Source organism: Hyperolius riggenbachi, chromosome 4 (genome assembly GCF_040937935.1).
Source record: "Hyperolius riggenbachi isolate aHypRig1 chromosome 4, aHypRig1.pri, whole genome shotgun sequence".
NCBI lineage: Eukaryota > Metazoa > Chordata > Amphibia > Anura > Hyperoliidae > Hyperolius > Hyperolius riggenbachi.
In genome coordinates, this window is record NC_090649.1 from 151223768 (window position 1) to 151238068 (window position 14301).

The window sequence follows — 14301 nt, forward strand, 5'->3', positions numbered from 1 at the left end:
GGATATTTCCAAAAAAGTAACCAGCAATATCCTGAGCCATTATTCAGGGAACCATAACACATGTACATGAGAAAAGATGCTATTTTTAGAGGGGAAGGGGGATCTAACCAGGGTGGGGGGTCAGGCGCGGAGCTAGGGGGGGTCGGGGTAGGTCAAGTGCCCCCGGGCGCCGGGTCCCTAAGGCCATCTCCCCCCCTTCTCTCACCTTAGGGCTCTCCCTCCCTCCATCGCTGTCCCCTCCGTTATTGTCCGGGTGCTGGCGCAGCGGGCGGGACTCACCTCCGTCTCGCTCCAGCGCCGGCCGGAAGTTCGGATCCCGCAGCCGCTGCTCTGGTCTGGACTAGACCAGAGTAGCGGCAGATCCATCCGCGCTGCGACGAGACGGAGGTAAGTTCCGCCCGCCGCTGCCAGCACCCGGACATTAATGGAGGGGACAGCGAGGGAGAGAGAGCAGCTCTCCCTCTTCTCTGCGCTGCTCCCCTCCTGCTGGGGAGGCAGGGAGGGGGACACCTGGCTACCTACTCTGGGCATATATACCCCTGGCTACATCTACTGGGCATATATACCCCCTGGCTACATCTACTGGGCATATATACCCCTGGCTACATCTACTGGGCACATATACCCCTGGCTACATCTACTGGGCATATATACCCCTGGCTACATCTACTGGGCATATATACCCCTGGCTACATCTATTGGGCATATATACCCCTGGCTACATCTACTGGGCATATATACCCCTGGCTACATCTACTGGGCATATATACCCCCTGGCTACATCTACTGGGCATATATACCCCTGGCTACATCTACTGGGCATATATACCCCTGGCTACATCTACTGGGCATATATACCCCTGGCTACATCTACTGGGCATATATACCCCTGGCTACATCTACTGGGCATATATACCCCTGGCTACATCTACTGGGCATATATACCCCTGGCTACATCTACTGGGCATATATACCCCTGGCTACATCTACTGGGCATATATACCCCTGGCTACATCTACTGGGCATATATACCCCTGGCTACATCTACTGGGCATATATACCCCTGGCTACATCTACTGGGCATATATACCCCTGGCTACATCTACTGGGCATATATACCCCTGGCTACATCTACTGGGCATATATACCCCTGGCTACATCTACTGGGCATATATACCCCCTGGCTACATCTACTGGGCATATATACCCCCTGGCTACATATACTGGGCATATATACCCCTGGCTACATATACTGGGCATATATACCCCCTGGCTACATCTACTGGGCATATATACCCCTGGCTACATCTACTGGGCATATATACCCCCTGGCTACATATACTGGGCATATATACCCCCTGGCTACATATACTGGGCATATATACCCCCTGGCTACATATACTGGGCATATATACCCCCTGGCTACATATACTGGGCATATATACCCCCTGGCTACATGGACTGGGCATATATACCCCCTGGCTACATGGACTGGGCATATATACCCTCTGGCTACATGGACTGGGCATATATACCCCCTGGCTACATATACTGGGCATATATACCCCTGGCTACCTACTCTGGGCATATATACCCCTGGCTACATATACTGGGCATATATACCCCTGGCTACACATACTGGGCATATATACCCCCTGGCTACATGGACTGGGCATATATACCCCCTGGCTACATATACTGGGCATATATACCCCTGGCTACATATACTGGGCATATATACCCCCTGGCTACATGGACTGGGCATATATACCCCCTGGCTACATATACTGGGCATATATACCCCTGGCTACATATACTGGGCATATATACCCCCTGGCTACATATACTGGGCATATATACCCCTGGCTACATATACTGGGCATATATACCCCCTGGCTACATGGACTGGGCATATATACCCCCTGGCTACATATACTGGGCATATGTACCCCTGGCTACCTACTCTGGGCATATATACCCCTGGCTACATATACTGGGCATATATACCCCCTGGCTACATATACTGGGCATATATACCCCCTGGCTACATATACTGGGCATATATACCCCCTGGCTACATATACTGGGCATATATACCCCCTGGCTACATGGACTGGGCATATATACCCCTGGCTACATATACTGGGCACATATACGCCTGACTATATATACTGGGCACATATTATTCTCCTGGCTACATATACTGGGCATATATACCCCTGGCTACATATACTGGGCACATATACCTCTGGCTACATATACTGGGCACACATATCCCTGCCTACATATACTGGGCACATATACCCCTGGCTACCTGTTCTGTGGACATCTCTACCCCTGGCTACCTGTTCTGGGGACATCTATACCGCTGGCCACCTATTCTGGGGACATCTATACCGCTGGCCACCTATTCTGGGGACATCTATACTGCTGGCCACCTATTCTGGGGACAACTATAGACCTGGGGCTACCTATTTTTGGGGAACCACGTCAGATTGAGTGTATTTTGGAGAACTGCTGCCAGGTGAGAGGTGTCTACCATATTAAGGGGGCATTCTACCTATTTATGTGAAATGCTGTCTATTTATGTGACTCATGACTGCTGAATTTGTCTTGTTGGGGGCCTCATGGTTACTGAATTTGTCTTGTTGGGGGCCTCATGATTTGTTGGGGGCCTCAAGATCGCTGAATTTGTCTTGTTGGGGGCCTCATGATTGCTGAATTTGTCTTGTTGGGGGCCTCATGATTGCTAAATTTGTCTTGTTGGGGGCCTCATGATTGCTGAGTTGGTTATGTTGGGGGTCTCATGATTGCTGAATTTGTCTTGATGGGGGGGCTCATGATTGCTGAATTTGTCTTGGAACATGCTGGAAGGTACATACTGAGGGAGGGTGGGTGAGCGTGAGCCTGCTAACCTCCATATACATTTGGCTCCACCCATAACCACGCCCACATTTATTATGTGACCACGCCCCTTTTTGGCGCGGCGCGCTACGCGCGCCGCAACCTTGACTTTGGGGGGCGCATTAATAGTCTTTGTCCCCGGGCGCTGAAAACCCTAGCTACGCCTCTGTGGGGGGTACAATTTCAGTGTTTGCCATAGGCTCCATATTACCCAGATTATATGCCCTTGAGGTGGGCTTTAAATCATTCTCAGTACAGCCCAAAATTAACCATTTTCTAACTGAATAGCTGGGCCCAATGTCTTAGCTGCCAGCACAGCGACTCAGCATTGAACACCTACTCTTGACACATATCCATCAAATTTACCGCTATTCAGTTGTATTGAATGGGGCTGCGCTGCTCCTAGGCCAACAGTGGTGCCAAACTGTGTTTACCACTCAGCACTGCTGCCTGAGTGAAGTGATGGGAAATCTCCCCAGTAAGGATACAGAAAAATATACCGGTATATCATTAATTCATAACGTAAAACACACAAAAATATGGTATGTTTTGTCTTTCTCAAATGCTGGCAAGTATGCTATAGTGCTAGCAGTACAACATTATGGCATGCATAACATTTATTATAGGATAAAGCATGCAAGACACTGATCTCCAGCTGGTACCAGGCACAACCACAAAGCTCACTTACTGCTGTATCTAAGGTTTAACTATATAAATAACCTCTATGTTCAAATGAATTAAAAATAAAGTTGCTAAGAATTTTCATTTTTTTTCTGCAAATGTAGTAAAGCCTGTTACACACTTTCAATTATGATTGGCCAATCACTGACCAATTTTACCACCTCTAAATAGTATGAGGGTTTACCTACACAACCTGCTCATAATATTCAATATCTGTTTGACCCTCATACTACATGGAGGTGGAAACATTGGTCAGTGATTGTGCAATCATAATTGAAAGTGTGTATCAGGCTTAAGTGTTTGAGCCTGATAAATGAGAGGATATTCTTATGTTAACTACTGCTGTGCTGTTTTACCCAGTATGGAGCAAAGTCCACAGAAGGAATCCAGGCTAGTCATTGGTCAAACCATCTTGTGGCAAACTGGTGGAGGTTGTGACTTAACACTCTCAACCAGAAAATAATGTAAAAGTCATACAAGTTTAATTGCCAGCAGGTTTGCTTTAATATGCCCTACAATGAAATATTATTAATATCATCATAACCACTAAAGATGGTATCTAAATTATTATTTTACATTGAAAAAAAAGTGCAATTTTAAGGATGTGGAAACATTTTCTGTATCCAACCAACATCCATAATGCATCATTCAGGACAAGATAGAGCCATGCAAATAATTTATTCAGATGTACATTTAGAGCTGTTGGTTTACAGGTTAAAAGCCTATAACTTAATTTTAACCACTTCAGAACAATAGGCTTAAAGTGAACCAGAGACGAAGCACCCTCATGTATTTTACCATATATATCAGTGGGAACATTAGAGAAAACACCTACCTTGCGTTCTGTTTCATTCTGCATTGCTCAACCTGCTTCTAATCAGCCCTGATAAAATCCCCGATTGAACATTCAGTCTGGCTTTGCTCAGGAATATTTATAGCTCAGTTCGTGTTCTCTCATGTCTTTTCAAGTCCAAGCCTGCCCCCTGCTGGCTCTGCTCAGGAATCATTATAGCCGAGTCGTTATAGCAAAGCCAGATTAAATGCTCAGTTGGGGATTTTATCAGGGTTTATTAGAAGCAGGCTGTGCAGTGCAGAATGAAACAGACAGCAGGGTAGGTGTTTTCTCTAATGTTCCCACTGATCTATATGGTAAAATACATGAGGGTGCTTCGTCTCTCTGGTTCACTTTAAACCTCCCTAAAGACCAGGCCATTTTTCACAAATTGGGCCACTGCAGCTTTATGGCCTCGCTGCAGGGCCGCACAACTTAGTACACAAGTGATTTCCCCCCCCCCCCCTTTTTCTGCCCACCAACAGAGTTCTCTCTTGCTGGGCTCTGATTGGTGGTGCAGTGTTTAATTGTTTTTTTTTACAAATATTTATCGTACTTATTTTGTAATAAAAATAACAATTCTTTTTATTTATTGCACTGCCCCTCCCTGCCCCCGACAGCCAATAACTGTGATTGGCTGGCATAGGCATCAGCCAGCCGATCACTCCTGTGGGTGTCAGGAGCACAGCCGTGTCACACGGCTGTCCCCAGTACAGTGCTGCTGTAGATCGCAGTGTTTCACAGTGATAAAAGAGGAGCAGCGATAGCCGCTGGGAGACTGATGGTGCAGCCGGAAGTCCGTCATTCAAGCGGGGATGTGCGCGCATCGGCGTGCAATCCCCTGCAAACTCCGACCCCAGGACCTTACGCTGATTGGCGTTAGGAGGTCCTGGGGCTGCCGCCAGGTCCACACCAATTTTAGTGGTTAAAGATGCATTAAATCCAATGCGCAGACAGCTGTTTCAGGCATGTGCCTTCATCAGTACATGAAAAGCTTAAATAAGCTGCAACAGCTGTCTGCAAGTTGCTTTAAATGACTCTGTAAAATGAAGTGATATAAAGCCTTTCTGGGTATATATCTAGCTTGTAAAGACAGAAAGCATTGAATGATTTGCATAGCTTCACACAATGCTCTGTAGTATGCAGTATGGGTGCTGCTTATCAGATACATGAAAGTGTCAGCCTGTAAATAAGTTTTGCTTTAAAAAGACATTCAAGTTAAAGGGAACCCGAGGTGAGAGGGATATGGAAGCTGCCATATGTATTTCATTGTAAATAATACCAGTTGCCTGACAGTCCTCCTGATCCTATGTCTATAGTACTTTCAGCCATAAAACCGGAACAAGCATGCAGCAGATCAGGTGCTCTGACTCAGGTTTTACTGGATTAGCTTGTTCCAGGTTTTTGACTCAGACACTTCTTATGCCAGAAGATCTACAGGATTGCCAGGCAACTGGCATGGTTTACAAGAAAATAAATAGGACAGCCCCCATATCCCTCTCACCTCGGGTTCCTTTTTTGCCCAGTGCACACCAAAAACCTCTAGCAGATCCTCAAAAAGCTAGAGGTTTTTGAAGCAGATTGAAGAGCGATTCTAGGCATGTTTAGAGACATTTTCTAAACATGCCTAGCGTTTTTTGGAGTGTTTTTGTGTAGCATATTACAAATATTGTTACAGTAAAGCTGTTACTGAACAGCTTCTGTAACAAAAACACCTGGAAAACCGCTCTGATCTAGCGTTTTTCAGAGCGGTTTTCCACTTTCCTATACTTTAACATTGAGGCAGAAACGCCTCAGAAATCTAAAAAATGCTTGCAGTTTGCGAGTTTGCATTTGTGGGAAAAAATGAGCCGCTCTGGTGTGCACCGTCCCATTAACTTTCATTAGCCAAGAGGTTTTTCCCCCTGCAAGCGTTTTAAAAAACACTTCAGAGCCGCTCTGGTGTGCACCAGCCCTAAATGAACTGTTTTGCTTGTATCTCTGTTAGAGGTCTGGGCACCATATGAGCAGCACATATGGCCAATTCATCAATACCAGTGCAATGAAAATTGGAGACCAATCAGAATCCTTGATGTGAACACCTGCTTAATGTTTTATGTAATTTTGCTCTAGCCTTCCTGCCACTGGATTGGATTATGTGGTTACACTGTATTTAAAAATAAAAAAAAAAAAATAAATAAAAAAAGGTTCTTACAAAAAAAAAAAAAAAAAAGTTTAAAAAAACCCCTGTACTAGATACCATCTCTAAAACCCACATGCCAAAATAATGGTTACAAATGGGTCCAAACCAATAACACATGTGACAAATGGATTTGTATCACTCTGGGATGTTAGCATACGACTAAAGTATACTGTACCTACTACATAAGCAAGGGTGAAATCTGTGGCATGTGCAAAGATAGAAATGATAAAAGTCTCTAGGTTAGTAGTCTGCACAGTTGTTCTTTGATAAAGAAATTATTGAAATAATAATGTTAATGTAGAAATAATCTAAATATTGCATAGTAATAAACATATTTATAACTGATACATAAGGGTTGATGCACTAATCTCCAGCAACATTGCTGTGAGTGGACAGCGCAGGGCAATATTACCATTACTACCGGCAGCATTTATGTGAGTTACGCTATTAGCGCAACTCATGCTACTTGAGTATCGCAAACATGGTAAGGTAACGTGCATTACTAACAGTAGCAATGTTCGCACTACTAATGGCGTAACTCGCAGTATATGCTTCCGGTAGTAATGGTGATATTGCCATGCACTGCTTGTGCACAGCAATATTACTGCAGTATAGTGCATCAGCCCTATAGAATGCCATAGTGTTGCCAAACGTGATTTGTATAAATCAAGTCTTAAATCACAATCACTTTTGATTTTGATTTTTGTCCTGATGATTAACTGGAAAAACAATCATACATTTTCTGAAATGTGAACAATATGAAATGCCTAATTGGGGGGGATATTTAGACCACATATTGTGAAGGTGTGGGTTAAACTGGGCACCACTATTCCAATAGTCAAAATATAATTTAATATAATATTATACTAACCCCCCTCGTAATGTCTAACAATATCCTCCCCTCCTAATATTTAACACTAACCTCCAATTCTCCAATGCCTAACAGTAACCCTCCCTCCTAATGCCCAACACTTCCTCACTAATGTCTAACACTAACCTGTCCTCCTAATATCTAGCACTAACCTCCACCTCTACAATGTCTAACACTACCCCACTAATGTGCAACACTAACCTCTCCTCCTAATACCTAACACAACCTTCACCTCTACAATACCTAACAGTAACCCTCACTCCTAATGCCCCAATAACACTGCCCCCCACCCCATGCTTAACACTAACCTCTCCTCTTTATACCTAACCCTGCTGTTTATCACTTTAGTAGCCATAAAGCCGCAATTTAACACGGTGGTCTATTACACATCTGCCAAAGCTGGTGCCTAATTAACCTGATCCTGGATATTTATGCCTTTTTGAGCATAAAACAAACATTTTGCCCAAACTAGTCTACAGAGCTGCACTGTTTAGGTAACATGGGCATCTAAGCTAGTGGCTTTATGCCGGATCGACCCCAGCCGCGTCCCTGCTCGTCCGCGCGTGCGCACGGATCGATTGCCGCTCGCCCCTGCCGGCGCTTCCTTATCAGCGCTTGATTCCCTGCCATTGTCCACAGGCGGGAATCGAGCGGGCGGGGGTCGAGCAGCATGATCGGGCCAGCTGAATATTATCAGCTGGCCGGATCAGCTGGTCGATACACAGTACAGAAACGTACCGTGTATCCCCAGCAAAGACAGCTACGACAGGCGCAAGGTCAGAAACCCGTTCCCAACCAAGATCCCCTTGTGTACTTTCCGTGGAAGGGGAAGATGCAGACATCTTAGCAAGTAAGGGGACAGAGCCCGGGGATCTGAGGACTAGTCAGGATGTAGCAGGGGAGGCGGTGAAAGATCTACGGGATCAAAGTAGAAATCTACCCACTAAGATGGACTTAGAAACTTTTGCTAGCCACATTGAGAGATCTTTCAGGAGAGAAATGGACGAATTACATAAAAATGCAATTATGCATGGAAAATAAAGCCTTTAAAATTAAGGATCCGTTTTTTGAAACTTAATGATGTTGAGTGTTCTGCTTACCTTCAATTGCGTTAAAATCATACCCATTGGTTTTGTGCAGAGCTGGGTACATATTGAACAGATTTGCCACAAATGCCAAGTTCAGTTTAGGGTTTCCAGAGACCACATCATTGGGTGACACAAACTGCCGACAGCCCAACTTGTCTGCTTGGTTCAGCATGTAATTGGCCCTCTTTAAATCATTAGGTTCCTGTAAGCACAGGCGCAGTACATAAATGGAAAATAATACCTTCTACTGAAATTTGCCAGTGGCTTCCGCACACATCTACGGTGTATATTTAAATTATTTGTTAATAGAGTATCACATTTTTTTTTTTCATACTTGGACAACAGTTAAGTGTCAAAATGTTTACTTAAAAAGTACTTTAAGTTTAAGTAAAAAAAAATAATAATAAAGGTGATGAGGATGAAATGCAGTGAAGAGTAGTGACATTAAGGTGCGTACACAGATCACCCACTGGGCGACATCGCTGGCCGGCCTGCAAACAGGACAACCTGTTTGTTTTTTACTCTAATGACAAGGTATCATTAAGATAGACGCGTTCCAGCTGAATTAACAGCAACCGTTGGCACCTTATTGTTATTGACCCGGAGAAGTGGGCAGTGGCGTAGCTATGAGCCCCAGTGCAAGTTCTATCTAATCTTCTTTTAACTCCTAATGGGTATAGGCCATCTATGAAATGGAAATAATTTTAGCTTGCATGCAAGTTTCATGCAAATGGAAATTGGGTCAATCAATCAGATTCAGCAAGAAAGGGATCTGATTGACCCAATTTTAAGCTGTATTCAATATGCATGCAAGCTGGAATTAATGATTTGCATCGCACTGACCGTCTCTATAGTAATGGGCACATCATTAATTTCAAATACAATTGTACTTTTCTAAATTGTTACTTTTCAGTTGTGCTATTCAAGGAACAGAAGGATTCTTCCTAGATGAAGATCATATGAAAAGGGTTTAGAAATCTGCAGTGTCAGCTTACATGAAAGCCAGCAAAGTCTATGAAGATTTCGTCTTTGGGAGCGATCTCTCTCAGCAAGTGGAAGTAAGCTTTGGAATCCTGGGAGAAATAAAAGGAAGAGATGAATGAGTATGATCATTACCGCCAATTTCACACAAGTAATGATGCTGATTTCCACACAAGTAATTCTTATGCTTGACTGAGCTCGATTGAAATACCCAGACAGGTGCAGGGAAATGGCTGTTTTTTTATTATTCTAGACATGAATACTTAAAGGGACCCCGAGTGACGTCATAGAAAAGAAAACTGGACTTACCTGGGGCTTCCTCCAGCCCACCGTAACCCATGAGGTCCCCAGCATCCTCCTGGCCCCCTCCATGGTCTTGCTGCCTGCTCTGGTAATGCACAGACTTCGGGTGGAGTCATGCGCGCTCGCACCTGCTGCGTACCCATCGCGTAATCCCGCTGGCCACCGTAAGAGTCCTGCGTATGCACGGTTCTCTCTAGACTGAACTGCGCATGCACAGGACTCTTACAGGGGCCGGCGTGATGATGTGAAGGTACGCAGTGGGGACGAGCATGCGCAACGTCACCCAACATCGGCGCATTACCGGAGCCGCTAGCGGGACTGCGGAGGGAGCCAGGAGGATGCTGGGGACATCGCAGGCTACGGTGGGCTGGAGGAAGCCCAAGGTAAGTCCACTTTTTTTATGACACCACTCAGGGTCCCTTTAAAGCAGACCTGAACTCAGTACTTCCTGTCTGCTCAAAAAGTTAAGCAACAGCATAATAACCATTTAAAAGGAAAACATTTCTTAGTTACAGGTAATAAAAATCCTGCAATAAATCTGCAGTGTGTCTATTTCCTACTTTCATGGAAAAAGACATAGGGTTAACAGCATTGTATTAACGGTTGTAGGCAGTTTAAAACAAATTTAATGCATGCTTAAAATAACCGCCCAAAAAAATGTACAGTATGGGTCCTTTTACACTTGTGGAGTGTGGTGATCCCCTGGCAGGGGAGCATGCCATGGGATCGCCGCATCGCACACAAATCCATACTGATAAGACCCTGTGGCAGAGTGAGCCCACAGGGTTATATGCATATAAATTATATATGCTCAGCGCAGAGTCCAAAAACAAAAGACGAGTCTTCAGCAAAGGATAAAAGCAGGCAAATCTCCACCACAATAAATATTGGGTTCACGGCACAGCTCTGCAATCATGGATACCCAAAAAAGGAAAGAGGCTTACCAGCTGGTGACAACCCACATTATAAGGTTGTATCAACGCTTTGGTAGGACATCAGGAAGCAACAGTCTGTCCAGGATCCACCAATTCAGCAATGATTCCTCTCACGAATGGATATCAGTAAACATCATAAAAAACAAACAAACGGCAACTCTAAGTGTAAACCGTTTAATATAGAGTTTTCATAGTAAAAACAGCTTAAAAATAGCATAAAAATAGCATAAAAACAAAACTTACATACGGGGCCCATGCAATGGGAACCCCGAGAAAGTTGCACGCGTGTATGGGTCAGCGGTAAAGGACAGTATGAAGGTGCCGCCTGTCTCCTTCCCGACCGGTTTCGCAAACTAGCGTCATCAGGGGATTAAGGATACAAGCGGCTGGCACCAAATATATAAACTTTTACAATAAAGAAAGGGGTGGGGCTATGAACACCAACAGTCAAGACCCCTCCAATAGAGTATAGATCAGACTCTACTAGGAGAGTGACTATAACCCAGATCAATACACATTGAAAACAATGGGATATAAGATTAGAAGCTTGAAGTCTCCAGTGGCTAGACAGCACAGTGGTCAAGGGCCCTGTCTCTGACACAGGAATCCCAGGTTCAAGTCCCGGCAGCCAACCCTGTTTTTTTTTTTTTTTTTTTTTTTACTATAGTATGCAATACATACTGGCATATATAAAACCAGAAAGTGCACATTATAGAAGGTCCACCCAAAATAAGCCCTTCCAGTGTAGTACCACTTAAAGGTTTTTATAGATGTGGTAAGTGTAAAGGATGTAAAGCATGCAAGTCCATGCCACGCAGAATTCACACCTTTTCGGGGAACGCTACCTCACGGCCCTTTGAAATTAAGCAGTTATTCACCTGTGATAGCACTTTCACGGTTTACCTATTGGAATGCCCTTGCGGTCTAAAATACGTGGGTAGAACTACCAGATCCTTTAAGGAAAGACTGGGGGAACACATCTACCTGATCAGTAAGGGATCTATGGGACATCCAGTACCCAAACATTTTGCTACCACACATCATAAGGACCCTTCCCTTTTGAAATACTGCGTTATAGATAGCATTAAGAAAAACTGGAGAGGCCAAAATCGGGTTAGAGATGTCTCACGACTAGAAACCGAATGGATTTTCAAACTGCGAACACTACGCCCAGATGGGCTGAATGTTGAACTGGACGTAAATTGTTTTATTAATAATTCATAATTTTTATGACTGTTTATAATTTTTGATACTTTTACTCTGTGATTGTACATGTGTGTCGGTCTGCTTGGCCTACTTGCTTAATATTATTTTTAAGGTCACTTGTATAACCTTTTGCTATACTTACTGGCATATCTGGTGTGGTATTCCCTCGACTATGTATATGTGTATATATATGTACTGTATATATTTCCCGAAAAAGTTTAGATGGGGGAATTGTCTCACTGGCAATTTCTTTCGACATTGGTTAATGGGACCTTTCTTTCTCTCACTCTTGTTTCCTTCTCGTACATTCTTATTTATTCGACGCGTCTATGCGCGAAATATTATGCACATTCCTATAAGGAGCTCACTAGTATTCTACTTCTCTTTACACGTCCCCCTGTCACGTGGGCATGTGCACTATTTTTCATTGGTACGTATGAGTCCTTTTATGTTCTCGGTGTACCTCTCATTCACGTGATAGCGTTGATTATTACATTTCTTTCACGATTAATAATGGCGCATGCATAATCTCATATATTTCATACGTTTTATGTATACGTTTTACACACGGTTTTATATAGTCCAAGTGTATCCCTGCATAAATTGGGTTTGTGCACTTTACACGCATTGCCGCATGAATTTTACGCATATGTGGCACTTTGCCCCCCTAGCGTTACTAATGACGCATTTTATAATTTTTAAATTATTATTTTTTTTTTTTTGCATCAACTTTATACATGTATGTCGTTCTGCCGCTTAGGCGTTGTAGATGACGTGCAATGCAGCTATGCGCTGTTTGTCTATCCTATTGGGAGGACTATGTTTTTCCTCTTTGTAAGTTCCCTATGCCGGCCATTTATTCACTATTCAGTTCTGTATTCTCAGACCTTGGCTTTCACTTAATATCTATCTGGCTCTGTCTAGGTAATTTTTCACTTATTCACCTTCTATAATGTGCACTTTCTGGTTTTATATATGCCAGTATGTATTGCATACTATAGTAAAAAAAAAAAAAAAACAAAAAAAAAACACAGGGTTGGCTGCCGGGACTTAAACCTGGGATTCCTGTGTCAGAGACAGGGCCCTTGACCACTGTGCTGTCTAGCCACTGGAGACTTCAAGCTTCTAATCTTATATCCCATTGTTTTCAATGTGTATTGATCTGGGTTATAGTCACTCTCCTAGTAGAGTCTGATCTATACTCTATTGGAGGGGTCTTGACTGTTGGTGTTCATAGCCCCACCCCTTTCTTTATTGTAAAAGTTTATATATTTGGTGCCAGCCGCTTGTATCCTTAATCCCCTGATGACGCTAGTTTGCGAAACCGGTCGGGAAGGAGACAGGCGGCACCTTCATACTGTCCTTTACCGCTGACCCATACACGCGTGCAACTTTCTCGGGGTTCCCATTGCATGGGCCCCGTATGTAAGTTTTGTTTTTATGCTATTTTTATGCTATTTTTAAGCTGTTTTTACTATGAAAACTCTATATTAAACGGTTTACACTTAGAGTTGCCGTTTGTTTGTTTTTTATGATGTTTACTGATATCCATTCGTGAGAGGAATCATTGCTGAATTGGTGGATCCTGGACAGACTGTTGCTTCCTGATGTCCTACCAAAGCGTTGATACAACCTTATAATGTGGGTTGTCACCAGCTGGTAAGCCTCTTTCCTTTTTTGGGTATCCATGATTGCAGAGCTGTGCCGTGAACCCAATATTTATTGTGGTGGAGATTTGCCTGCTTTTATCCTTTGCTGAAGACTCGTCTTTTGTTTTTGGACTCTGCGCTGAGCATATATAATTTATCTGTTTGTGAACTCTGGACATCGTTCTTCTCTCAGCAGCGGCCACTTTGTTTCCTTGGCGCTGATACACATATGCAAACTGGGTTATATGCATAGACCAGCATCCCCAACCTCACCCTCCCTGATCAGTGGCGTAACCCCTGCTGGACAGGAAGTACGTCACTAGTATTCCCGTCGGTATTTGCATGCACACCCTGCCACACCATGCTGCAACGTTCACACTTACTGCATCACCACAGACTTACATTACTGCATAATCCGTGCGATAGACAGGGATCATGCGGTAATGCACAGATGACTTTGCGGCGACTATGCAGTGAGTTAAACACTTCCGGCACAGAGCATCGCACGTAAGTGTGAAGGTCTCCATAGACTTTCATTGACTTAGCGTCCTCTTGTGGTAAATTGGGTTGAAGTAAAAAGACAAAAACAACCGAGAGCCCAATATAGTGTAGTAATTCAGATCAATGGTCAGTGAGTATAATATGCAATAGTTACAGAGGTCGCCGCAA

At 43.8% G+C, this 14301-nt stretch overlaps 1 protein-coding gene across 4 annotated transcripts in view; it reads right to left on the reverse strand.

Moving 5' to 3' along the window:
- The window catches only part of PLS1 (plastin 1), a 165105-nt gene that overhangs the window by 35488 nt on the left and 115316 nt on the right, over positions 1-14301 (reverse strand). For all 4 annotated transcript variants that reach the window (XM_068280783.1, XM_068280782.1, XM_068280784.1 and 1 more), the window contains 2 exons: positions 9554-9631; positions 8571-8760 (listed from right to left, as the gene is read on the reverse strand). In XM_068280783.1, coding sequence (XP_068136884.1) covers positions 8571-8760; positions 9554-9631 — 268 coding nt within the window. The remainder of the gene's footprint in view (positions 1-8570; positions 8761-9553; positions 9632-14301) is intronic.